The sequence below is a fragment of the Amblyomma mixtum genome, chromosome 5, assembly GCF_055824585.1.
Source record: "Amblyomma mixtum isolate Tamu chromosome 5, ASM5582458v1, whole genome shotgun sequence".
NCBI lineage: Eukaryota > Metazoa > Arthropoda > Arachnida > Ixodida > Ixodidae > Amblyomma > Amblyomma mixtum.
In genome coordinates, this window is record NC_143016.1 from 148,389,936 (window position 1) to 148,417,514 (window position 27,579).

At 48.3% G+C, this 27,579-nt stretch overlaps 1 protein-coding gene across 1 annotated transcript; it reads left to right on the plus strand.

Moving 5' to 3' along the window:
- The first annotated feature begins 4,253 nt into the window (after window positions 1-4,253).
- Window positions 4,254-21,670, plus strand: LOC149344123 (uncharacterized). Its single transcript, XM_089547151.1, has 4 exons — window positions 4,254-5,762; window positions 11,159-11,369; window positions 20,107-21,321; window positions 21,594-21,670. The coding sequence occupies exons 1-4, from the start codon at window positions 4,254-4,256 to the stop codon at window positions 21,668-21,670; spliced, it is 3,012 nt and encodes a 1,003-aa protein (XP_089403277.1).
- Window positions 21,671-27,579: the final 5,909 nt, after the last annotated feature.

Sequence of the window (27,579 nt, forward strand, 5' to 3'; positions counted from 1 at the left end):
ATGGACTGCTAAATGTGCAAATTCTTGAGGACATGTCATCAAGCGGGATTTGGTGGAATACACTACTGGCGTCAAGCGTGCTGAAATATTTCCCTCCTACCAGTTCACTTCCGATCTGTTCCCTGCGCGGAAGCTGAAAGTGTTCCCTCTTCAAAGCCTCGTTCACTTTTTTGGGGTCCATGCAAACGCGAAGTTGGCCGTTCTTCTTTCGAGCAATATCAAGTGGGCTTACCCAGTCACATGGCTCTCGCACCTTGCCAATGATGCCTGGAGCTTCCAGGCGATCAAGCTCCTCTTTCAGCCGCGATCAAATTGCGTGAGGTACCCGCCACGCTGGCTCGGCGACTGTACGGGCGCCATCTTGAAGAGTCATGCTGTATTCCCGCTTCACTGGCAGTGATGCCAACCCTAGGGATTTATCCCTAGATCTAGGGGTTTTTGCTTTGCTTCAGGGATCTAGCGTCTTTTATGTGAAATCTAGGGATTTTGAGAGGCCGTAGAATTGCTACTCTAAGCGGCTTAATGGCAGGTGTATCTGATTATTTTGCGCTTGGAACAGAAAAAAACTATGAAAAATGCTAATTACTACTCCTTTACTTTTAATGTTCTGCCTAGCCGAGAGAGGGCGAAAGCAGTTCTGCAATGCGAAATTATCGACTGCTGCACAGGGAGGAAAAACGAAACCATGTGACTTTCAAACTTTGTAAGGAATCACTATCTGAGTTTGAAATTACCAATCCTACGTCTGTATCATTGCTGTAAAACTATAAAAAGATTCCATTTTTGGTTATGTCACTTTGTCGTGATGTCAATCCTTAGTAGCTCCAAAACTATTTGACGGTCTTTGATTGCGACTATGATTAATAACTGTGAGGTAAGATAAGCCATTTCACCGCTTCTGAATGTTCTCTATGAGGCGAGAAGGGGTCTTTCATGAATTCAAACATTTTCGTCTTTCTTTTTGCCTCTTAATACAATCTTTAAAACAATCCTTAATGGTGTCTGAATAAAATACTTTCATGTGTTGACGGGGCTTAGCGGAAAATGCCAGCTCTGTCAACTTGATATCAACTGCATTTATTTTTCAAAGGGCTGCATAGGTTCTTTGCGCGTAATGATAAGCCGGCTGAAGGAGCAGCTGGCGCCATCTGTGGGCCCTCTATGTAAGGTAAAACTACAAAAAAAAACAAAGAAAAAAGCTGCAACTGTGGCTAACACGCTTTTATTTATCTCTGACAAACCAATGGACAAAACAGTGAACTGCGCTGAGACTTTGTTAAAGCTGAAATGGTCGCATTAACAATTAAAGAATTATAGGCTAGGAATTTTTCTTCAATCTAGGGATTTTTTGGGGTTGAATCTAGGGAGAAAACGTTCACCTGAGTTGGCATCACTGCGCTTCAGTTTTCCGATGCCCGTGAACAACTTGGGATACTGCCGGCGAACGCACTCGGACAAAGCCTCATCTTTTTTTACTGGTCTGATTCTGTTGACAAGACCAAACTGCTAGCAAGCGTGCAGTCCCAAGATCGACTGACGGCCCTTCTTCACAACAAAGAGTTCCACAAGTCGAGTGTCGGAGCCAATCCGAACCGGGAGGCATACCTTTCCGATGTGCACGATTTCATTCCCGCCGTAGCTGCGTAGTACGGCCCTGGCTGGCTTGGGCTGCTGCTTGGTTCCCAGGGCTTGAAACAAGTCACGCGGCAGCAGGTTGGCCTGCGCGCCGGTGTCGACTTTCAGCCGCACTTCCCGTACCGAAATACGAGTCGCTACCTCCCAATCGCGCGCATCACCAGCGCTCGCTTTCTTGCATACTGTAGATACGTGCAGCACGGTAAAGCCGTCGTCGTCGTCCGGCCGCTCGGCAACCTCGTTAACATCCGCTGCTCTTGCTTTGCAGCAAACTGCGAAATGCATCTGCCTTCCGCACCTAGCACATTTTTTTCCCATATGCTGGACATTCGCGAGGCCTATGCGAGCGGTTGCAGTAGCCGCGTTTCCTTTCTTGGTGTCTCCCTTTGCCGTAACCCAGCGCGTCGTTCCTGTGCTGCTGATGCTTGTTTTTGTATTCACCCACTGCGTCGACGTTTTTGTCTTCACTCCATATTTTGCTTTGTGCGGCAGCGATTTCCTGTCTTTGCCCGCTCGACGGCTGCGGTGAGTGTCAAGTCCTTTTTGGCTAGAAGCTTTTCCCTCAGCGTACTACTAGATGTGCCGTACAATATTTGGTCACGCAGCATCGATTCCAGAAGGCTTTCAAAATTGCAGGTCTTCGATTTCAGTTGCAGGTCTCGATAGAAGTGCTCGAACGGCTCACCTTCGGCTTGCGTGCGGTTCCGGAACACGTAGCGCTCGAACGTCTGATCGCTCTGCGGTAGGCAGTAGGCTTCAAAGGCTTGCACTAGCTTGTCGTAGTCCTTCTTGTCTTCAGCGGTAAGATCGAAGGTGTTGTAAACATCTATTGCTTCTTGACCGGCGAGGTGAAGCAAAAAGCCGGCTTTCTGGGCGTTGCTGCGTTGTCTTCTTGGTTCTGTTGACTCAGTGGCGATGAAGAAGAGCTCTTCCCGTTGCTTGAATCGAGTCCAGTTGTCCGCCACATTATCCCCGAAACGTAACGGCTCTGGAGGCGGAAGCTCCGTCATTTTTTGGCGCGGGAACTGGTCACTTTTGACACCACGTATACAAGAGACCGACACGTGCGGTAGCCATGAAACAACTGACGTTTATTGCCCGCTCACCGCAAGTGCCCGAGCACGTTGCCAGACTGGCTGGCGTGCACCGTACAGTTTTAGTGGTCACCGATACAGTAACCTTCAAACCAAATGGCAAACTCGCCCACTTACCGATCCGCGATTTTGGTTGCTTTTCTTCCGGTTTTCTTTGGTTGCTTTTCTTCTGCTTGGTTTGCCTCTGCGAAAACTCTCCTCGCAAACGACAGCATTTTCTGCTTAACTCTAGGAAATGCAGGGACTCCCGATGTCTAACTACATGTCAAAAAATGTATACATTAAGGTATCTTGTGAGCGATTGTTTGCCCTACTTTAAGCCAGTACTTCGCGCCAGATTTTTTTTGTATCTGGAAAAATAACTAGAGAAATCTCTGTACCAGCCGCCGTCAATGTATCACGGTAGTTCTAAAGCGTCTTGTCATGTGACGCTAGCTTGCTACTTTAGCTCCGGCAGTTGGCAAAGAAAAATGTTTTCAATGCTGAACAAATTCCTGTGTCTTGTTGCGAATGCTGTAAACCCGTTTCTAAGGGCGCGCTTATCATCCGTTGGTGTATCCAATTAGGAACCATTTGTGCCGAATTAAGGTTACAATGTTTATGTTTCCCGGCAATACTCAGTTTTATTTTGATCCATACCAGAAAACTTTTTTGAGCCATAGTGGCTCAGTGGTTATGGCACTTGCCTGCTGACTCGAAGAACGCGGTTCTGTTCCTGGCCGCGGCCGTCACATGTTGATGGAGGCAAAATGCTAGACGCCTGTGCACTGTGCAATGTCAGTGCACGTCAAAGAACCCCAAGTGGTCGAAATTTGCGAAGCCCTCTTCTACAGCCTCCCTTGGAGCCTGCGAGGCTTTGGGACGTTAAACCCGAATAAAACCAAGACAACCCTTTTTCAATTTCTCCCATGAAACTTAAATTTGCGTCAGCTCTACGTCACCGATTATAGCTTCGATCCAGTCTGACACACTCAACGGAAGAAAAGGCATAAAATGTCGTGGTATGAAGTCACGGTCGCAAAAGTCAGGACAAAACGGCCTCAGTATTTTATTCAACAAATTTATTGTGAGGTTATATGCGTTTGAAATTTGTCATAACTGTAAGAAACTGAATACTGAGACTGAAAATGACACTCATTCGGTAATTTTTTTCCGGATGCTTCCCATGCTAAGCCAAAATTTTCGAGGATGGTTCACGCGCACGCATAGCGATGCGGGTGAACGTCAGAATACCATGATGATAGATGCCAAATAGAAGAAAAAGTGTCCTTATGCTTCGTTCACGTGATAGCGATTATATTCGCGCTCGAAAATGACTGAGCTGATCCCAGACCGCAGGCATGAGCTTATCCGTCACATCGTATCTTCATCAAATAGCTTGATGCCACACCCATCCTACATTAGTCCGCGAAGCGCGCGTGGTTCGATTACTCTTCTTTTTTGCTTCGCCGGGCACGGAACGTGGCAGTGGCAGCAGGGGACGTTAGTATTCCGGAGCCCACTTCAGCCCAAATGATGGCGGGCATGGCATCTAGCGAAGAAAGCTTCCCCCTTCTTCTTTTGCCGAGCGAGATTATCGTCCTCATCTTGAGGTTCCTGGGCCCCGTAGATCTGATGGCCGTCGAAAGAACTTCGCGTAAGTTGGCGAGCCTGGCTCGGGACCAATACCTTGTGCGAACTACGAAGTTTCTCCCAAACTACCCGGCGGAATCCCTTCTCGACTACTTGGACGAAAGGCGCGTGGTGGCGATATCTGAACTCGACTTGAACGGCTATTTAGCCGCCGAATCGAGCACGGTGGAGAGCTGCGTTCACAAGTGCGTCAATCTTGAAACACTGCGCTGCGCGAACACCCGTCTGTTGCCGACAGCGGTGCTTCGCCTTCTTCGAGACAGGCTTCGTTGTCTGCAGTTCCTCGAATGGTCAGTCCTGGGTAGAAAAGACCACCAGCGGGATGTGGACAGTTTTTCATGGCAGCCACCCAACAATGACAAGCAGCCAATAATCCCTGAAACGTTGCGCGGCATGTATGTTGAGGTGTCACCGAACAGACGCAACAAACTTTTCTTGTCCTCGGTTATCAAGCGTTGTTCCAACCTTCGCAACTTGCACTTCCACGAACTGAAGTTTTGGTCAGAAGATGAAACAACCGCGTACAGTGTGCTCGAGAGTTACCATGACGCGACAGCGGGGAAATTTGAGACATTTACCTTCACCGATGACCGCGCCGGTGTAGACAGGGAAGATGGAATGACGGTGCCTAGAAACGCATGCGTTCAAGTGCACGCGCCCGACAGTCTACTCAGCATCTTCAAGGCAAGCCTGAATATATCTCCTTATGTAGTCGTGAGGCTGAATCCGAGGCCATCGACGAACTGCGTGGTCCTGGACAGGAGAACGGTACATCTAGTACCGAGACGTTTTTCGAATCTCTTCATTGTCATCAAAGATGACCCGTTTGCAACTCTCGAAGCGGCGGCTCATTACCATTGGCGACGTAACACGCGAGCGTTGACGTTGACAATCCCCGCTGCTCAGATGATGGCCTGCAAGGGTTCCGCAAGTCCTGCCGGTACCGCCTCTTTCCTGCACTTCCTCAGAGGATGTGTCAGCCTGAGAGAGCTGAATCTCGCTGCATTCCATTTCGAGGAAAACTTCGATTGCTGCTTCGTTCTGGCTGACGCCGGCCTCAATGGTCTACGCGCACTCACCCTGCCCGCATGCGCCCTGCGTTGCTGCGGGCGACTCGAACAGCTCGCCAGGGCACGTTACAGGCTGGACGAGCTAGATGTGCGTGCTACTCTTACTGCGCAGCGGCCGGCTTGTTTATTCTGCAACGATCCTTCCACTTGCACCGAAATGGTATTCGAGGGACTGCGCCTAATACGCCCCCTGAGGCGCCTTACCTTGTGCGATCTGCCACACGTTCTCGACCTGCACTTCCTCAAGGGCTGTGTGCTTCGTGATCTCCGACTCCGCAATCTGGGACCCAGGTGCTTTGCCACATTGGAAACAATAGCAGCTCTGATAGAGGTGAGCACCTTTACAAATTTGCACAGGCTAAGCCTTAGCGATTGTGTCGTGCCGCTAGCCCAGTGATTTTTCAGAATGCCTAATCACCACCTTTTTTGTGTGTGTGCAGCGGTGAACTAACTACCTTTGGGAGAAATATAGGAGATACAAGATCTAAAATTGCAGGTGTGCAGTATAGTCAATGAATGTAAGCATAAAGTTGCAGCTGCTACGTTCTCTCAGTGTTTTAAACACAACAAACCCACGCTGTCTGGGTTGCGTCATACTGAACTGGTTCATTTGGCGGAATTTTAAAATAACTTTCTGCTACTCAAGAAGTCTAGTAATATAGATGGTGAAGGTAGTGGAAAATGCTCATCCACATGCAAGTGTCTAAATGCTGCTCCACTTGCTGTTGTGCTTAACTAATTGTCTGCAGGCAAATATCGATCTTTAAAAAATGATAAAATTCTTGCCGCAACGAATCTAGCCGCAAATTCTTGCCGCAACGAACCAGTATCTGGAGCTGTTATTAACATGCGTTATAGGGCTAGTTGGCTCATTCTCAGAATTCTTTTTAGCGCACAGAAAGACGACACAATAAGACAAGGGAGACAGGATGGAGCGAAAACTTTCAACTGTTTTATTGAGGTAAAGTACATGATAGATATACAAAGAAATGGATAATCATAGATGCCACCTGCAAGCCAAAAACCTGGAAAAGGCACAAAGGAATGGCACAGGCTTCTCACATCTTATCTAATTTATCTAGAAAGGCGAAATCTTTGTCATATAACGTCACCGATGGTGTACTAACACAAGAACTACCGCCTTTCTAATAAAGTACGCCTCAGCCAGTTCTCTCGCATCCGTGTCAGTGCTGCGCACAAGAAGCTTGTGCCTTGCACCCTTGAATCACACATTGTTTTTTTTTTTTTGCTTTTTGGTTTTCTCATTTTCTTTTCCACACCCACTGACGTGTGCCGGAAGGTTGGAACCGATACTATTCCTCAAGGACAAATTGTGTTCCCTTAGACGCTCATTAGCACATCGGCCCGACTGCCCAAAGTAAACGCTCCCACACTTCAACGAAATTTCGTACGCTACCCCTTTTTCACACTTCACAAAACTGGTTCACATGTTTGATTTTGCAGCCTGAGTTGTTGCTACTATTCTGCGAAACTAGGCCACACAGTGAAGACAGCCGAAAAAACCACGGGTACCCTAAACTTCTTAGCCACGCACTTGAGGTTATGAGCCACTTTATGCTAGTAGGGGACGACTACAGGTTTAAAACTCTTTTGTGGAACTGCGACCGCTGACTTGTTCCTTTTTCTTTGTCATTTAATCTTCTTGATTAGAGCTTCGGCAACTGAACTCACTACTATCAAGGGATAGCCTGCCTATTTTAGCTTCGTGACCTGATCGTGAAAGCTTCCTGGGCCATGTGAAAACAAGGGTATCTTAAGGACGGCTCAAGGCATATCAAAGCGATAGCATAGTTCAGTTTTTGGTTGCTTGGAATCAAAATGCACTATTTTCTTCTGCGCACGCGGTCGGTATTTCCAGCAAAAGCCTGAGTCTTTAAGGGTTATTTTCAAGTCTAAAAATTGCTAACAGCTGTCATTGGCTACTTCAAAAGTGAAATCCAATCCTTTGGCAAGCTATCTAAATTTAGTAAGAATGACCTCCACGATTTGCGGATCGGTCAAAGGTGAGTGTTTCTTCGTAACAATGAAAAAAATCGTCTACATAATCAGTCTTTAGCGTGCTACCGCTTTCGAGTGCCTGAGTCAATGCTTTTCTACCCCGGCGAGAAAAATGTTGCAAATCACCGGGGCCACTCGTGGCCCGATACAGATGCCATTCTTCTGTACATAATCATACCGTTTAAAGGAAACAGTGGTGGAACTGAGATTAAACTCTAGGAGTACTAAGTTGTCAACCCACATACCAGCACTGTTTTGAAAAAACACCGCTCTGTTCATTTATATGTAAAGCCTGACAGGCGCCATCAACTCGCTTTGTGGAATAAAATCGAACAAGTCAACAATATCTACAGAAAAACTTTGTCCTGTTGAGTTTGTTTCATGCAGAAATTCAATAATTTCAAGGCTATTCTTAATGGCAGACGGGTGGACTCCTACCATTCCGTTTAAGTTCCTCACAGCAGGGACGATGCGTGTAGAAAAGGAAATGAAAAAAAAAACAAAGCAAAAAAACCCCTGTGGGATGTAAGGCACTAGCATCTTGTGCAGGAGCACTGACACGTTTGCGCGAGAACTGGCTGCGGCGTACCATATTAGAAAAGGCGGTAGTTCATGTGTTAGTACACCATATGTGACACTCTATAACAAAGATTTTGCCTTTCTAGATTAATTAGATAAAAGTTGAGTTACCTGTACCCTGCCTTTGTGCTCTTTCAGGGTTTTTTTACTTGCACCTGGCATCTATGATTATCGATTTTTTTAGTATAAATATGTACCTTTTTCTGAGTAGAACAGTTGAAAGTTTGCGCTCCGTCCTGTCTCTCCTGTCTAATTGTGTTGTCTTTGTGAGCGCAAAAAAAATTCTGTGTTTATTCATGACTGAAAGCACTAAGTTTTGTCTCGCAGCATAATAAAATGCTTTTAGAACCTTAGTTCGGGCCGCTATTTTTTAGGCAATGGTTCACAGCTTATGGGCATGGCGGTTGTCATTAAGCGCTCGATGATCACTTCAAGCGCTCTGCGAAACTTGTGTTCCGGGAAGGAGAGATGTTGCAACCGTCTTCTTCCACGGTGGACACCTAAACCGCGGCCTGAGGGAAAGGTGGAAAGAGGCAGTGAAAGCAGAAATAGCGGAGGCGGCGGAGTAGAGGAGAGTTTTGGATAAATTTTGGTCACCTGAGGTTGTGAACCTTGCACTGACATTGCAAGTAGCAGCAGTAAAAGTATTTGTTTCGAAGGATAAGAGTTAGAGCATACTGGGTGGGGGAGAGGTAGATTGGAGCTTCAGTGGTCGGTCATTCCTGTTCCATGATTCCCGTTTGCCACCGGCGCCGCCTTGGTGCTCGTCACGGTGATCTGCTTGTGTTTTGTCTCCTAGGAAACGCAGCGGTCGTGGATTACACTAACCTGGCATTGCGTCCGGCCCATGTGCAGGACGCTACGAGAAAGTGCTGTGCACGTCGAGAGAGGCACGCCTCATACACGGCGTTGTTCTACGTCATGGGCTGCAACACTGAAAATTTGTTTTTGAGGGATTGTAGCGGCTCACTAACTGTTTCACTTCGAAGTGGACACCCCAACCGCGTCGTGAGGGAAAGGTTAAAGTAGGGAGTGCCGCCGCGGTGGCTCAGCGGTTATGGTGCTCGGCTGCTGACCCGAAAGACGCGGGTTCGATCCCGGCCGCGGCGGCTGGAATTTCTTTGGAGGAGAAATTCTAGAGGCCCGTGTACTGTGCGATGTCAGTGCACTTTAAAGAACCCCAGGTGGTCGAAATTTCCGGAGCCCTTCACTACGGCGTCTCTCATAGCCTCAGTCGCTTTGGGACCTTAAACCCCATAAACCAAGCCTAAAGTAGGGAGTGAAAGAAAGAGAAAAGGGGTGCCGTAGTGGAGGGCTCCACAATAATTCAAACCACCTCCGGTCTTCACCGTGCATAGACATTGCACAGCGCACGGGCGCCTTTTGCGTATTGCCTCCATCGAAACGTGGTCGCCGTGGTCGGGTTCGAACCCGGGCGCCCCGGCTGCTCCTTTCCGTCCGTTAAACAAGGCACATTCTATGTATCCGCGCAGTTTAAAACTGCTCCATGGTCTTTAGCAACTGCTAATAGCTAGGACAGAGACGAGCACTTTGCGCTGTAGGCGTCCCTCGTTGGTTTGGAAGAACGGACGCAGAGTCCTCAGAGGAAGTGTGCTCGTGTCTTGACCTATGCTGACGGGAGGCGTCGAGCGTCGCACTGGAGACTTCCAAATGTCGCTTCCTTCGGTTGCTAGGCTGTGTTAGGGCGTTGTCGTCAGCTTCGCAAAGCTTCAGTGGCCAGTGGCGCTGACGATTCGCTCCCAGTCAAAATGTTGCTCTGGGGTGACGCACTGGCAAGTCGCATGGAGGAACAACGTCGTGCAGAAGCTGGGTCGAAGGAGGCGGCGAAGGAGCACGGGCCCTCGCGTCTGCGTAAGCGTTTATGGCTGGAGCAATGGACCGCGGCCAACCGTGTAGTGCGTGCGCTCCCCAAGGTGCTGACGCACGAGATCCAAGGAGCCCGCGAAAGGTGCCAGAGACTGCGGGCTCAGCGTGCAGAACGCACCTTCATCTGCCTGCCGTATTACGGCACCGCTCACAAGCACTAAGCATTTATTCGCAAAAGCACAACCGTCGTAAAAGTACCACCGAAAACTTGTTGTGTGGAATCGATATACATGGTGTTTCACCTAAGTCTTTTACACAATTAAAAAAAAACGCATTGAGAGTTGGAAGAGCGCTTTTTTCTGCATAAGTAATATCCATATCAGTAATATCCATATCAGTAATATCCATATCAGTAATATCCATATCAGTACTAAGAATTTCGAAAGCGGGATTACCCTCAGCGCCGCGGCCGAAGAAATTTGGCTATTTCCACACGTTACTCGGACTGGAGAGGTTGCTTTGCCTGCAAGCTTCTCGATAGCGCATGTATTTTGCTGCGATGTTGGCAACATTTGTTCGGCCACAGCGCCGTGGGTATCGGGTTTTTGAAATTCCAAAAACTTATACGAATATTACCTACGATGTGTAACACGGCTTTGAATAATTCAGGAGCGTAACATTGATTAGGTTGAGGCGACCTAAAAGGAAATAAAAATAAGCCTAACAGTAATAATTAAGTTAACTATTCAATATTAGTCAAACAGCTTGCCAGTTAGCACGCCTTAGCTGTATTCTGATGTATTTCACCGCTGGCAATGCTATAGTGAAAAAAGAGATCGTTTAACTTATAAAGATATTTCTGAAAATTGTACGAAATCTTAGGTGAAACATCCTGTATATATTCTTCTTAATGGCCCCGCCGCGGTGGCGCAGTGGTTACGGCGCTCGGCTGCTGACCCGAAAGACGCGGGTTCGATCCCGGCCGCGGCGGCTGAATTTCTTGAAGGCGAAATTCTAGAGGCCCGTGTGCTGTGCGATGTCAGTGCACGTTAAAGAACCCCAGGTGGTCGAAATTTCCGGAGCCCTTCACTACGGCGTCTCTCATAGTCTCAGTCGCTTTGGGACGTTAAACCCCAATAAACAAACAAACAATTCTTCTTAATGAACAGCATGCCGACTCTTGCGATTATTGCACGTCATTTTACCATCCGTTCATGTTGTTGAGGCATACCATGCCTTTCGCGCCGTTTTCTTTCCGCCCAACGTTGACGAAGAATTGAATTTCTGCAATGCGTTTTACAGGTAATGGAGCATCTGGAAAGCCTGAAACTGGAGGGTAGCATCGTCTCCTTAGACCTGTGCTTCCTCAGCCGAGGATGGAGGCACGCTGCGCGGCTTCGCCGGCTATGCATTACGACTACCAGCCTAGAGCGGTTACAATCGCAATACTTGATGGTCGAACTTTACCAACTCTTCCCAGATGCTGAGTTCATCCATATGCATGGCGTGGAACGTGAGCGCTTCAATCTCATCGTGCCCTCTGTAATCGGTCGTTACAGAAAATACTCGTACACGGAACCCGCGTATTCCGCCCACCGCACTCTCTTTTGTAAGACGCACGACCTCGTTTCTGCCCCGAGGCCGTACAACTGCGGTCCAGGCCGCTTTTGAAACTGGTGCGGCCAAACATGCGCACCTCAATACCATGCCTTCACACCCGCTCGCATATGCGCCAACAGAAAACTGTTTAAAGAAAGCCGAGCAGTTGAAATACATTCTTCTGCCGTCGATTCGTACCAGCAAGTTACGCTCTCGTGACTGCAAACCAGTACATGGCATACATGCTCAACGGTCGCGGTGTTTTGGCTTTGCTTAAACGGCATGGCTCTGAGCTGGTTTTGAATGCACGTTTCCTGGTATTCTTACTGTGACGATGAAATTTAAGGGTTGTACTCTGCTGCCTTTTTATTTTTCAATGCTCTTGGAAAAGACAGGGCTCAGTGGTGTCTCTCAATTTCGCTGGCTTGCAGCCAGCTGTACCAGTCATTCAATCAATTGTTTTTGTCACTGACACTTCAGTGTGGAAAAGAAAAGCTATATAGCTTGATGTAAGTTTCGTAGTGGGTCCGCCACGGTATTTCATTTCCTTCGATGGCTCGAAAAATAACAGTAGGTTTTTTCTGTGCGACATTTTTAGGACATTGCACAAGATATCCACTTCGATGTTCCAGCCTCAAACATTACCAGCCTAAGCTGGTAACCATGCAGCCACGTAATGAAGCTGCATTTCTTTCCTTCGCTGCCAGTAAGAACGTTCAAAATATTTTCCTCGAAAAATTGGTTTAGTACCGATTTTGTTGTGCGCACCATCATGCGGTATTCTTGGCAAATAATAGCTAAACTAAGGTGAGCTAATAAAGGGGGAGTATTCACATGGCGGCACAACACATCAGGGGTTTCAGTAGATAATTTTATGAGGATACTTGAGTTTTACATCGGTTTGACGTTTGTCGCTTGCGACAACAAATTTTATCACCAAAGAAAAGGGATCTGCATTGGATCCTGCGTAGCGCCTGTACTCACTAACATTTTTCTAACATCTATTGACCGCCCCCTTGAACTAAGGTTAACTAGGAAGGGGGTACTGAAGGTTTTTAGGTATGTTCACGATTTCTTGGTAGTGTTTAAAAAACAGAATGAGTTGACGCTGTGAGACAGACACATACGCTGTGAGCTCTCTGTTAAATACTTTTAAAGAAATGGGAGGGGATTGAGGTTCACCCCACAGGCCTACCTGTGGGGTAGTGCTTTACAGATTTTAGACATAAACATCACTGTTGGTGAAGGTCATTCATGATGGCAATATGCACCGCGAGCATAGGAGCTACTACCGTATGCTTCGGCCCAGTCGAAAACTGTGAAACGCGCCATTGCCAAGCTTTGCCTTGAATCGGCTCTCTTGAAATCGTGTTGGCATACCACGCAAGGGAGCTATGACAAACAGGTTGAAAAATTACTTTCGGCAGGATTTCCTAGCACAATCATCACCGCGGTTGCTGAAGCCCTGTTAAAGATGAAAAAGCCCATCAAGTTCCAGCAGCCATGTGGTAACCGAAAAGCGGCTGTAAAACCTGAAGTAGTGCCATATGTGCACAAGGTAGCCCACCACTTGAAAAAAGTGGCCAACAAACATGGCGTACCGGTTGTTTTCTGGGCCCCACGCAAGCTGGCACAGCTCTTCGCGCGCATCGCGAGCAAAGACAAGAGCGGGTGTCACATCAGACATGCAAAGAAGTTCACGAATTGCTGCATAGGGGTGGTTTACGAAATACCGCTGTCATGCGGGAAGGCCTTTATGGGCCAAACAGGGCGGTTCATCAATGAAAGGGCAGGTGAGCAAGCCCGGTCAGTGAAAGACGTAAGAGGTGCAAACTTTTTTCAGCACTGCGCTTAGTGTTATGAATGCCCTCGAATGGCAGAACATTTGTCACAGGCTAGATGCAAGTACTGCAAAGAGTGTCAACCACGGTTTCACGAGATAGATTTTAGATAAAGCAAAGATACAAGGGCAAGGGAACTATTGGAAGCATTTCATATAAGAAAAAGAGGCGTATTTTGTGTTAGCGATACGTCGGTGAGGCTCTTCAAATCGGGAATGGCATATCTTGAACGGTTCTGTAGAAAGTGTTGTGTGGAAACTGGTATCTTTCTACACGTGTCCTGGTTTTCCTTATATTTGCTGCGCTGTTAGTGAATCAAGTTAGATGAAGTTTAGCGCTAGTCCTGTCTGGCCCTCTGTTGTGTACGTCTTGGTTGCGCTACAGTTCTGTTGTTACAACACGTCTCAAGCACAGCCGAATCGGCACTAATACGGCGTGCATTGAGCGAACTGGTATTTGCCCGATATCGCCGTGGTCGCAATAAAATACTTGTGAAATCATTAAAAATGTATTTCCTTGTCGCATTCTGCGCTTCATTTTGCTCGCACATAAACAGGGCATGCAATCGACAGCACCTGGGATTTCGAACGAACCTATCTTCAACCGCTGTTGTCAGTCATTCCCCTGAGAGTTAATTATTGAGTTTTGAGCATGCTACTTAGAGGATATTTCGATAACAAATCACTCTAGCCACTTTTAACCGAGAGCCTCAGAAGTCCTGCGCGCGGGAAAAGCAGCAAAGAAAGTACAACATGGTGGAGACTAAATAATTCACAATAGCTTATTCCCTACACTTCAGATTAGAGCATGATTGTGCGAGCTTCCTTTTGGACGGTGTGAAGGCAATCGTAGCTCAATTTGTTTTTTTAACACAATGAGCCTTTCCGTTGATAGTCATCATCTGTGAACCCGTTCTGGTTTACCAGGCCCACGTGGCTCCGTATGCTGCGCCGTTCCGAGGTTTCTGAACCTGTGCGTGTTTGCTCAGCTACGCTTTGGCGTCGCGCGAGACCACGCAGACGTGGACATAGGAACTTCAGACGCTCACGAATGGCACTCACTTCCCTTCGTTTCCTAGTTCCCCACTCCTCTTTTCTTTTTTTTTAACGCCCAAGCGTTAAAGCGCATGTTCGAGGGAAAAGTCGTGTGCGTTGTCATATTTAGGATTGGTCTTCAGGGTTGTCATCACACGTTAAGTTCTGAAATGAAAACAAATAAAACCGAAAGTAAATCCTGCGTACGAGGCCGTAGCATGAGCGAAGTGTCATTTTGAGGATGTAAGGCAAATATATCGCTGAAAATAATACTTAGGCAATGGTATAAGGATCGAACCAGTGATCCTTACGTGGCGAGTGACTAGGCATTTGAGGACCATTCGTTCAACTTGATTAAAAGGATAACGTGTGGGTCTTTGGTGTATCCCTTGGTCTAATAGTACTACTGATGCAAGCTAAGGAGTGCAAGCAAAAGAAATACAAACTAAGGACGTAACAAATAGTTATTACCCCTGTCGCGTATTACCCTTAAGGCGGAGCGTAAGTGCACGGCTATTTTTTTACGACCCGGTCGGGCTCGCCTATTACTTTTTTTTTAGTGTGCGTGCACAGCCCAATGCTATCACAAAGCGCGTGTAAGTGCGATCACATCATCACTCACAAAGTTCGGCCATAAATTCTTAACTTTTTTTAGTGTGACGTCCTGAACTTTCTATAGTTTAATCACTCGCCTTGAAGACTTGGATATCCCTTTCTCTCTCTCACACACACACACGCATATATTATCATTCTTTCATAATTAATGTATAGTGTAACTATTTTAAAGCTGAGAGATAAATGATTACGCAATACAACAAAAATTTTGAAGGCATTGCCTATTTCTCTTCCCTCTTTCCAAAAATATTTGCTCCTTGTTTTTAAGAAGTCCCTAGATAACGCAGAAGTGCCGAAAGACTGGAAAATAGCTAAGGTTGTTCCTGTTGATAAATCTTGGGACACTACAAACGTATCTAACTATCGCCCTGTTTCACTCACGTGTGTTGCATCCAAGATATTTGAACACATCATTCTTAAGCACATAGTAACATTCCTGGAAGAAGATAATCTACTGAGTTCTAAACCTCAACTGCTGGAAATGATCCACGATCTCGCATCCGCACTGGACAAACGTAGCCAGGTTGATGGTTTATTTCTTGATTTGTCGAAAGCGTTCGATCGTGTCTCACACCCAAAATTGATGTTTAAACTTCAACATTTCCTTGGTTGTAATAAAATTACAAACTGGATACAATATTACCTTTCATACCGCTTCCAGTTTGTGCAATATGACGGCCACGCATCGCACCATGTCAAAGTAATGTCTGGAGTATTTCAAGGAACAGTATTAGCACCCATATTATTTCTACCTTACATCAACGCTCAAACAGTTGACCTTAACGCACCAGTCCGAATGTTCGCAGATGATTGCATTATTTATAAAGAAATTAAGTCGCCAGACGATCAAGTCTCATTAAGCAATGCAGTTGGTCGAATAGCAGAATAGTGTCTAGAGTGGAAGATGACCCTGAATATCGAGAAATCAGTGTGTTTGACTGTGTCAAGAAAAAAGAACCCGCTCGTTTTCTCATATGAAGTCGAAAATAAACCTTTAAAATCAGTCCAAAAATACAAGTACCTCGGCGTTGTCATCCCGTCTGACCTTAAATGGGATAATCATGTAGGATATATATCGTCAGATTCACTTTCCCCACTCTTTTCTTTTAAGCGATCAATACCGACTGCCTCCCCCGACACCAAGCTACTGGCCGAACGTTCCCTCGCCCTTCCTGTGCTCGATTACAACATCCTGTGTTGGTTTCCGCACACATAGAAATGCATTAATAAGTTAGAAAGCGTACAGCGGAAAGCAGAAAGGTTTATTTTTAACAAATATAAACGTAATGACTCCACAACTGAACTCTTAAACGAGGCAAATCTCTTCACTATTAGTAACCGCGCCCGAACCTCGCGCCTTGAATTCTTTTTTGTCCTCATAAACGGTGCTCCTAAAATAGATTCTGAAGTATACTTAGTTCTTTCACCAAAACGCAGTATCACAACGAAACACTCACAGCATTTAACAGAGTATAAATTAACAGAGTATAAACCTTCCCGGATCTATCGTCGAATTTTCTGATAATTCTATGTTTGAATCTGCTTTAACCAACCTGCTGCTGTCATAAACTCGATTGGATTGGGTTGTAAAACGTTTGTTGTCAGCACTGAGCCCTAGTGGACATTATACTAGGTGGCTTCGAGCCCATGGCTCTTGGCGACCTTGTGAGCCCACTCAGTGGCCCGGACTTGCGTCAACGGGTCTGAGCTGGCCAGTATAGCCTCCCACCGCTCTAGAGAAGGGACTCATAGTAAGCCCGCCGGTGGCGGCGCCACCGAGAATCCTTAACACTGCCATCATTTTCTTTTGCTTTTTACGGTTGTTCCACTCGTTTTATATGCGCGTGTTACTGCCTTTTGAACGTGATTTCTCTTGTTGTTTGTTTTTATTGTATGCGGTTGCTTTTTGTTGTTGTTTTCATTCTGCGATATGCGCTGTTAGTTTTTTACTTTTTTTGACGGAACCTGTATGTTCGTTTTTTTTTTCTGTGGGCTTCATTTATGTCTAATTATTAAGTGTATTTACAGCTTGTTTCACTTTCGTGTGTAATCCACTCCCCTCTGTAATGCCCTCTGGCCCTGAGGGTAATGAAATAAAATAAATAAATAAATAAATACTTACATACTTCGTTATTCATTTTTCTCGCAAGCGATTAGGGAGTGTAATATGTTACCTGCAAACGTTGTTAGCTCTGAATCTCTGAGTAGTTTTCTTTGTCACCTGTTTATTTCAATTTTTTTGTAAGGCATTGCTTGTACTTTTTCGAAGAAATATTTTTTCACACTGTGCATTATTTTGTGTTTAATACTGCGTCTTGCATTTCGGAACTGTATCCCATGATTATCCCTTTAACAATGTTATTTCAGTTCTGTGAACCTTCTTTTTGATATTTTTGTGACGTATCTAAAAAAAACGAAAACAAACATGTACTGATTCCTGCATTAGCCTCGAAAGAGGCTGGCAGTATGTACCAAATAAATAAATAAAATAAAAAAGATAAATTGAATGATGGAAAAAAAATAGATGCTCATTCAATGATATTGCCTCCTGCGTTAGGAATTCAAATTCTTTTGCCGATACTGCCACGGACACAGCGCTCACGCAGTTCAAAATCTTACGCCAATCATGCCATTCGTTTTCATGTCAGCAAATGGTTGTGAATATTAATAATCATGATCTTGCGGATAAGATGTAATTACCGGGTATAATGTTCCTTTCTTTCCTCATTTATACACAGGGTGTCGAACCGGAATTTTGTCGGGTTCGGTTCGGGTTCGGGTTTGCGCCTTTCGGGTTCAGTTCCGGGTTCGACTCCAGAGGGACATTCCGTTCCGGTTCTAACCGGTTCTAACCGGTTCGGACCATATTGAACTGGTTCAAACGGGTTCAGGATAAAAAAATAGAATGTAGTAGGGTTTCAGTCAGCCTTGCTATGCCGTTTTTTTTCTGGCTCATCGATATACGAAATAAAAAAGGCAAAAATTTGGTCACGAGAACGAAAAACTGGGCTAGTTGGTAAGGGTCCATGCTTAAGCAGCAAGGAACAGGACAAAAGGAACACAGGAGATGGCACGAGCACCGACTAACAACTGGTTATTTTATTCTGGGAAAAGTATATAAAGGCGCAGAACACAGTGAAGAACCCAAAAACAGCAGAACAAAGATTAAAACCTAAAAACCATACTGCACATGCACATCACAGTCAAATAATGACAACTTTTTCAACGAAATTCGACTATCTTCCATAGTAGGCGGCACTCCCCTATCACTTGGACCGCACACAGTTGCCAAGAAAGCCTAACTGCTTATCTGCCAAACTGATAGATGGTGAAAAACATTTCCTTCCTAGTCATAAAGGCCTCCACCAACTCCCTACAGTTCGTTCAGGGTGATTTAGCAGGGCACTTGTCTTATCTAAGTGGGGGAAGCAATGAGCATTTCTTCGAACATCGCAGATCGGTGAAAAAAGGAGCGGGATCGTACAACTTGGCTTTGCATTGCAGAGAGTGCCACGATTGCTTCCCTCCTTAGATACCACAAGTGTCTTGTTTAATCACCGTGATCGAATTCGTCCCGTGTCCCGGGTCCCTATAGCTCAGTACCTTCAAAAACGCAGCAAATCGTGGCTTCTCGCTAAAACAGTGAGAAATTACGACATTGGCTTGTTATTATGACGACAACCTCTTTTGTTCAAATAAAAAAGTATGATAAAAATAAACCGCTTGGATGGGTTGAGAACGTTTCATATTTGCGCGGACACAAATAGGCAACATCTTCGTTGCGAAGTTGCGCTGCAACGTTCTTGCAAGTGCAGCAATGTACAAAGAAGAAGATATACTTGCACTGCATAAAACTTTTGTCAATTTTCCTGGGACGCTATCAAAGTCAGCATTTGCGCCAACTGAATTTTTTACGCTCTTGATAGAGAGTCGTTAATCTGGCGTGCACCATTTGTCCAACAACTTGTTTCAGGCTTTTATTTTGAAAACTACAAACAACGCCTTTCTGGCAGCTGTGCTTAATAGGGTACTAGTGCTCGCCTGTATTTTTTGGATATCCGCGAGAAAACAATGCGCTGATTCATTCGGTTTTCTCACTTCTCGCTTTTCATCGGCACACCTGTACGGCCTCTCCACAAGGCAGATGACAAACATTGCGATCGGTCATTACTTCCTCTACTCATACATCTACAGCCCTACCTGGACTTTCTTGATACCAGTGTATTAAAGCGAATTCCGCGGAAGTACAGTCGAGCCCACTTTAACGGCCGCAGATATAACAAATGCTCGTTTATTGCGAGCGGGTGTGGTGCTACCGTCAAAATGTGCATAAGGGCAATGAAAATTTGTCGCAGATACAACGAACAAGTCTGGCCGCACCACTTGGCTATAGCATCGAGAGCGACAATGGAGAGCAGCGAGAGCTACGGGCGGCAAGGGACGGAGACTGTGCCTAAATTCGACCGGAGGGAGAGACGCAAGATCAACAGACGCGGGTGTCTCGGGGACGACAGGGCATGCAATTCCTGTAGGATGGTGAGTGGTCTTTCTGCTGGTCCTCGGAACCCACTGACGCGGAGTTGAGGCGTAAGGCGAGCCACAGTCCTTTGTATGATCCTACGTAGCGGTGCAGTGGTGGCAAAAATGAATACGGATGAAAGTGGGAGTAACGCCACGGAGTCTAGCATAGATCAACTGACGGGGACAGAAAGTGTGATGGGAGTAGCGAAGGGGGCAGGTAATTCATCAGATTCAGATGTGGCCATGCGGCGGCTGGAGATGGAGATGGAATTGGAGTTGAGAAAAACTACGCTGCTTATCGAGCGAGAAAGACCCCGGCAGTTGGAGCTGCAAAGCGGTTCAACACAGGGCTCGCAAGCGGGCGGGCGGCAAACGCGCGAAGAGATACTTGCGTATTTCGCTAAGCGTCTAAAGAGTTTGCTGACCCCAATTCCTAAAGATCCGGAAGTGCCGGTATGGCTCGAGGGGATCGAGGGCATTTTTCGCTCATATAAGGTGCCGCATGAGGTTAAAAGCCATTTACTTTTGCCTCTGGTAACTGGAAGGATCCCACACCTTTTCTCCAAGCTGTCTACCGAAGAGCTCGACAGCTACGATCGGGTCAAACAGACCGTTCTGTCCGAGCTCCGACTGTCCCCAGGTGACTACCTCAGGCAGTTCCGTAGTGCGCTGCCGGCGCCAAACGAGACCTGGCAACACTTCGCTTCGCGAATTGAGAGCTACCACGCCTTTTACATGTCGGCGCGGGGAATTAAGACGCTCGAGAATCTCGCTGCACTGAACGTGGCAGATCAAATGAAGCAGGCGTTGAGCACCGAGGCATACAAATATGTCAAGCGTGAGGAAGGAGATAGCTGGGTAAAGCCTCACGAAATAGCGAAGCTGGTGGAGGCGTTCGAGGATTGCGAGGGGAAAAGCTCGGGAAAGAGGCAAATATTCGAAGCCAAAAGCCCCCCAGGCGCCCACCAGCCAGCATCTTCGAAAAAGGCAACCTTAGCTTCGCGGGAAAAGCCGCCTCCTTTGAGGTCCCCGGCATGCTTTATTTGCAATGGCCCATATTTTGCGCGGTCGTGCCCTAAAGACCAGGCCACTGGTAACACGCACAAGAAAAGCATAAATAGGGTAGCTCAAGGCGAATGTAACGCAGCGGACAATTGCGGAGACGTAGGTATGGATACGGCCGAGCAGAGCATTAACGTGGACATTCAAGCCAGCCCGGAGCCTCCGAGGACGGAAGGACCAGCCACTCTGGAGTACGTCGACCTGAGATGCGGCGAGGTGGTTCTGAGGGCATTAATAGACACAGGTGCTGAAATAACTGTGATCAAGGGGGGCGCTATACCTAGCTACCTAATGGAGGAGGTAGGAAACGTCACTCTCGTTGCCGCTTTTGGTGCTAGAGTAGTGGCTAAACTAGCTCGGGTGCCACTCAGCACAGCAGCAGGCGAGGATCGGCAGGTTAGAGAAAGCGCGTCACTGCTGTGCGCTGTAACGAAGGAGCTGGCATCCAAAGAGGCAGACTGTTTGCTCTCCGCCGAGGCTTGGCAGATGCTTGAACAGGCACGTAACAACGCTTACGAGATGCCCGGGGAGAGAATGGAGATTGCCGACACGCGGTGCGCAGATAGCTGGGGGGACGAAGACCCTCCGTCGTCGGCAAGCGCCGAGACGGAGTTGGCAATGGAGGAAGTACTAGTGGCCGTGAGCGAGGTGCTCCCGGAGGAAACAAGAGCACAAGAGAATGAGGTGTTCCGCGATGCGCAGCGGTCGGACGAGACCCTGGCTGATGCCTGGCGCCAGGCCAAAGCGGGTAGCCACGGGATGTTCGTGCGGGATGGGCTGCTCTACCACAAAGGCAAAATTGCCGGCTTTGTGTACGAACAGCTAGTGCTGCCGAGAGAAAGGAGGAAAGCAGTACTGATTCTGGCGCATGAGTCCCCGTGGGGAGGGCACCTCGGGAAGAGGAAAACAGCAAACAGAATTAAGATGAGCTTCCACTGGCCAGGCGTCAATGCAGATATCAGCGAGCATTGCCGAAGCTGTCACGGGTGCCAGATGAGATCCGACCGCCGAACGATAGACCGAGTTCCTATCACACCGCTCACGCGGCCTTTGTACCCTTTTCAGGTGCTGAACGTCGATGTGGTCGGGCCGCTGAGTCCCCCATCAGCAAGGGGACACAAATACGCACTTTGCGTTACTGATCTTCACACACGATGGCCAGAGGTAGTGTGCTGACATCGCTTACAGCACGGAAAACGTGTGACGCGCTCCTCGAGATTTTCTCACGCACTGGCGTACCAGAGACGATATGCAGTGACCAGGGTACTAATTTTGCGGCGGAGATGACGCAATTGTTCTGTGAGAGAATCGGCAGCTTGCCGCGGTTCTCTACTGCGGAGCACCCCGAGAGCAACGGTTCCATAGAGAGATGGAACCGCGTTTTCAAAAACATGCTGTATCATGTTATCGACAGAGACAGGCACAACTGGGACAAATGAATACCTTTCCTGCTCTGGGCATACAGGGAGGTACCGCATGACACGACGGGAGTTTCTCCATTCCAAATGCTCTACGGGAGACGCCCAACCGGACCCCTGTCTATACTAAAAAAGAGCGTGGGCAGGAGAGGTAGATATTCCCAACAGTTTGAGAGAACCGGCAGCTCGATACTTGGGGAAACTGCGGGAAAAGTTGCAATCGGCGGCTGAAGTGGCAGGTCTGACCGCCACCGAGAAGCAGGAATCCTACGCCGCGCACTACAACCGCCGTGCGCGTGCAAAGACGTCCAACGTCGGCGATGAGGTAATTTTGTATCGCACGGACAGGCACGGAAAGCTCCACGGAGGGTGGTGCGGCCCTTATAAGGTCAGTTCGAAACCACGGCAAAATTCGTACGAAATAATAGTGGAAGACGGCAAGCGGAAGATTGTGCATGCCAACCATCTTCGCCCCTATCACGCAAGGGTAGGCCACACAAGCGTTAGTTTTGGTGAGGATGCTGAGTTCGGAGAAGTTGAGTGTGCGCCATTCCCTGAGGAGCAGCTCAGTAGTGGTCTACAGGCCAGTGCGACACAGCATTTGACCGCGACCAAAGATCGGCAGGTACGCGAGCTGTTTCATTCGTACGATGGTGTGTTTCAGGGGCTGCCCGAAAGGGCGCGCATCGGAGAACATAATATAGTACTCAGGGAGGGTTGCAGCCCGAAAAAGTGCTATGCGTACCGCGTGCCAGAACTCCTTAAAAAGGAGGTAGCTAGACAGGGGGATGAGCTCCAGGATTTAGGGCTCATATATCCAGCCTCGAGTGCTTTCGCTCACCCCGTCGTGTGTGTCACTAAGAAGGATGGCTCACTCAGGCTTTGTGTGGACTACAGGGCCTTAAACGCTGGAACTATAGACGACGCCTTCCCTATGGCACGTCAACAGGAACTAATCTTTCGCGTAAGTGGTGCGGAATTTATTACCCTAATAGACCTCAAACGAGAATATTGGCAGATCCCACTAGCCGAAGAAAGCCAGGAGAAGACAGCCTTTGTTACCCATATGGGGCAGTTTGCATGGCGCGTCATGCCGTTCGGGCTGAAAAACGCCGCCGCGACATTTTAAAGGGCCATGAACGACCTGCTAAGAGTACACCAAGAGTATGCTTGCGCATACTTGGACAATATAGCAGTTTTCTCCAGAAGGTGGGAGGAACACCTTGATAACCTCAGGACGGTTCTCAGCGCTCTGCGCAAGGCGGAATTCAAAGCGAACCTACAAAAATGCCAGGTCGCGGCGCCGCACATCAGATACCTGGGACACGTCGTGGGATCAGGACAGCACGGACCTGACCCCGAAAAAGTTGCCGACATCAGTGAGCTGGCGACACCATGCACAAAACGCGAGCTGAGGAGTGCTCTCGGACTCTGCGGTTACTACAGAGACTACGTCGAGGGCTACGCGGAAATCGCTCGACCCCTCACCGCGCTGACGGGAAAGATAGTGCCAAATTGTATTCCCTGGAATCAAGAGGCAGATGAGGCTATCAATAAGCTAAAGGCGGCGCTTTGCACTGCGACGATGCTCTCGACCCCCGACCCCGAGAAGCCGTATTGGCTATTTGCGGATGCGTCTGCTTTTGCAGCGGGAGCCTGCTTGGCACAAATTAGCGAGTCGGGCAGGGAGTTTCCCATATCCTTTGCGAGCCACCGGTTCAACGAAACGCAAATGAGGTGGGCAACCATTGAGCGGGAAGCTTTTGCTGTGATCTGGGCGCCCCGCAGGTTTGAGACGTGGGTATACGGGGCACGCGTGCATGTGGTGTCCGACCACAACCCCCTTGCCTATCTCACCTCCAGCCAGCCAGCCGGCGCAAAACTAGCCCGATGGGCGTTGGCCCTGCAGCGATACAATGTGACAGTGACGCACCGGAAGGGAACCGCTCACGCGAATTCTGACGCGCTGTCACGTTTGCCTCGCTCACGTGGGGAGCGAGTATCGAGCTAAACACCGGAAACAGCTGTCCCCACCTGTGGTTTCCGAGGGCAAGCATAGGGACCACTTCAGGGGTTGTTTTTGTGTGAGTGCATGGTGCATGGTGATGTTAGTGTGCTGGTGCATAATGTGATGTTATACGTCTCGCATGTGGCGACTATGGTCGTGTATCATGTCAGGAGGCCCTATATTGTTTTGTTATAAGAGTTGCATGCTGGACGATGGGGTAGAGTTGACCACGACCTTTAGTATGTTACTTATCGTGTGCAATAACCAGTGAGGTTGTAGCAACGATCTTAGAAGGGGCGTGTAAGGTCGTCGCTTGCACCCGCTTGTACGCGTTTCTTTTGCTTGTCTTTTTTTTATACAGTTACGCCCTGAGCCGCTTCGCCGGGATGCCGGGCGTCCCGGGCGGGGAGGAAACTTTTGTCTTTTGTATGCTGTTTCGAGTTCTGTTTCGTACAGCGGTACCCGAAGCCGCGTCGGCGGGGTGCCGCGTGCCTTCGGGGGCGGAACTTTTGTTTGTCTGTTTGTCGTGCGCAGCGGGCCTCCTTGACGGAACGCGCGTTCATCACCTGCATTTTGAGATGTTTGTTTCCGCGGGTGAACTCGCACTTCGCGTGGAGTGAGCATTGAGTGTGCAACTGGTTTAGTTGGGTCTCGTTCTAGCACCGACATGTAAGGCGCCGTATGTCCCCGTAGACGCCGCCGCTTCACGCATGTGCGGGGCTCCGGACGCCTTCGACAGACCACTCCCCGCACATCTGCTAGGTGCCTGGGTTTGCGTTGCTTTTCTTTACCGGATGTCGCAGCCACTGGTCGTAAATTTGCGCTTCTCCGCGGGGACGGGTATCCTAACCTTGCGGACCAAGGCCCAGACGCGCCGGCGCCCCAGCTCCGTCCGCGGTACATGGATTCCCCGAAACCGGGAGAAAGCGTCATCGGTAATATGAGAGCGCTGAACGAATACATGTTTTTGCAGAAGCCCAGCCACGGCCGCGAGCTGTGAGCGGGCGGCAGTTGAGGTCGGAGCTGGGTAGGAGACGGACTTCCTCCCGCATGCTCGCTTAGGACGACGGATTGTCTTAAGTCCAGGGGCGGCCCAGCTCACTTATTCTTTTCAATGCTGCTGTCATCATTATAACTGTACTGTACCTTTTTGTTGTCATCAAGTGTTAATTAAAAGTGTTCTCAGTTAATCCGGCCAATTCGAGAGGTTCACTGGGCGAAGCAGGGAAACGGGACCTACTACGAAGAAGAAAGAAGAAACTACAAGCAACAACAAGTGAAGAAGAAGAGAGAAAGAAGGAAAGAAAGAACAAAACAACAGAACTAGAACAACATAATTGTTTTACTCTCGGATAGAGCAGAAACCGTTGGCGCAGGCGGCGTAGCCGGGAACAGCTTCTGGAGCCCCTCGCGAACGATAGCTCGCACGGTTTCGCGAAGCATGTGGGTGGTACTGATGTCCGTGGCTGCCGCAGTCATGGCCAAAGGCTGACGCTCGTATTGCCGCAACCGCACATCGAGTGTCTTTTCCATGGTGGTTGCCTCGGACAGAAAGTCTGCGACCGTGCTCGGTGGATTGCGAACCAGTCCGGCAAAGATTTGCTCCTTGACACCTCGCATGAGGTACCGGAGTTTCTTCTGCTCTGTCATGTCCGGGTCACATCGACGAAATAACTTTTCCATCTCTTCGAAGTATACCAGTATGCTTTCATTTGGGGCCGCCGCGGTGGCTCAGTGGCTATGGTGCTCGGCTGCTGACCCGAAAGACGCGGGTTCGATCCCGGCCGCGGCGGCTGGAATTTCTTTGGAGGAGAAATTCTAGAGGCCCGTGTACTGTGCGATGTCAGTGCACGTTAAAGAACCCCAGGTGGTCGAAATTTCCGGAGCCCTTCACTACGGCGTCTCTCATAGCCTCAGTCGCTTTGGGACGTTAAACCCCATAAACTAAACTAAACTTTCATTTGGTAGCTGAGCTCGGGACTGAAGGAGGAGATCGGCCCGTTCTCTTCGAATCACCGTGGTGAAATCCTTCAGGAATTGGTCTTTAAATACGTTCCACGTCGTTATGGACGACTCCCGGTTCTCGAACCACGTACGAGCTGCGGCCTCCAGCGAAAAGAACTAGTGCTGACTGTTGGAGTCATCCGCCCATCTGTTGTACCGGGCCACGCGTTCAAATTTCTCCAGCCAGTCTTCCGGGTCTTCGCCTGGAGAACCTTGGAAGATCGGTGGCTCCCGAGGCTGCTGCAGCACAACACAAGGTGAACTAATCGTCGTCTGCATGCCTATTTCGAGCTGAACGGTCGTCGACGATGGCGCTGAACGAACCGCTTGGGTTGAGCGAGACTCCAGAAGCCCAAACTCGGGTTGAAGGCCTTGGAGCCGGCGGCTGCCGTGGTGTACAGGCGTCACGTCGATGGCAGATGACCCTCGAGGACTTGAATCTCTGCTTGCTGGGGGAGTCCGAGGCATGGAATGCGTTACCCAGCGCCCTCCACCAGATGTCACGGGTGGTACGGTACGTCCAGCTCGGTTGGATATGTCAAAGTAGGTGACTGCAGCGGACGTCGGTAGCAGCCCCGAAAACGGAGCATTCGCAGCCAGACACTTCGGCTTCATTCTTTCTAAAGCCAGCTCGCGCGCGCATTCCGCGCTCTCGTGGTTCCAGTAGAACGACCACGATGAATGGACGGTGTCAATATGACGTGGGATAATATAGTTATGCGAGGTTCTAAGAAATGGTCTGACCACGTGCAAGACATTTGTTGATTTAAAATTATGCTAACCCTGGAGTGTACCTGAGAGATTCCAGGTATCCTCTGGACATGGTAATCCCTGTTGGTTGCAGTGTTTTAAGTTGTGGATTAGGGATGCTTCTCTGTATTTTCTGTCCCTAGTCTATTTGAAGCCCGACTGAAGAATGAACAATTTGAGTTCGTCGAATTTGTGATGGCGTTGATTAAAATCGGTCGACACTGCCTTCTGTTCATTCCGTGTTGTGTCAGCCCGGTGCCCGTTTAATCTGGCACTCATTGTTTGCCCGGTTTCTCCGATATATTGTTTCCGGCAGAAGGAGCACTTGAGCATGTAGATAATATTGGACGATGTGCAGTCAAAACTGCTCTTTATATCGAAACTGAAATTGCTTGCCATACTTGCTAGGTATTTTTTTCCTCAATAATCAATTACGATTCAGCTCCTTACACGTATTTATTATTATTATTAAATTTTGGGACACTGAGTGTGCCGCGCGGCATAAAACGTAGTGTTAGTGGCTAACGGTAGAATATGTTACAAAAACGCATGAAGCCCGGTTGCGCGTAAAAAGTCACATAAGCTTCGGGCGTAAATGTTTTTCGTTATCCACACGTGCAAAGTAGAATCATTGTTGGCAGACAGGCCTGCCTCTTGAGGAACTCGAGCGCGCACCAGTAAAGTTCCTGGACATGTCCACACACAGAGGCATAGGAAGGGCGGATACTAGAAGGTGAGGGCAACGATGGTGGTGGTTTTTCAGTATCATCCTCATATGTGTCTGCCGACAGAGCATCAGAACGGTTGGAGGTCTTGACTCTAGGCTGAGTAGGCGCAGCAACCGGACGACGTTTCTTTCGAGGGCATTTAG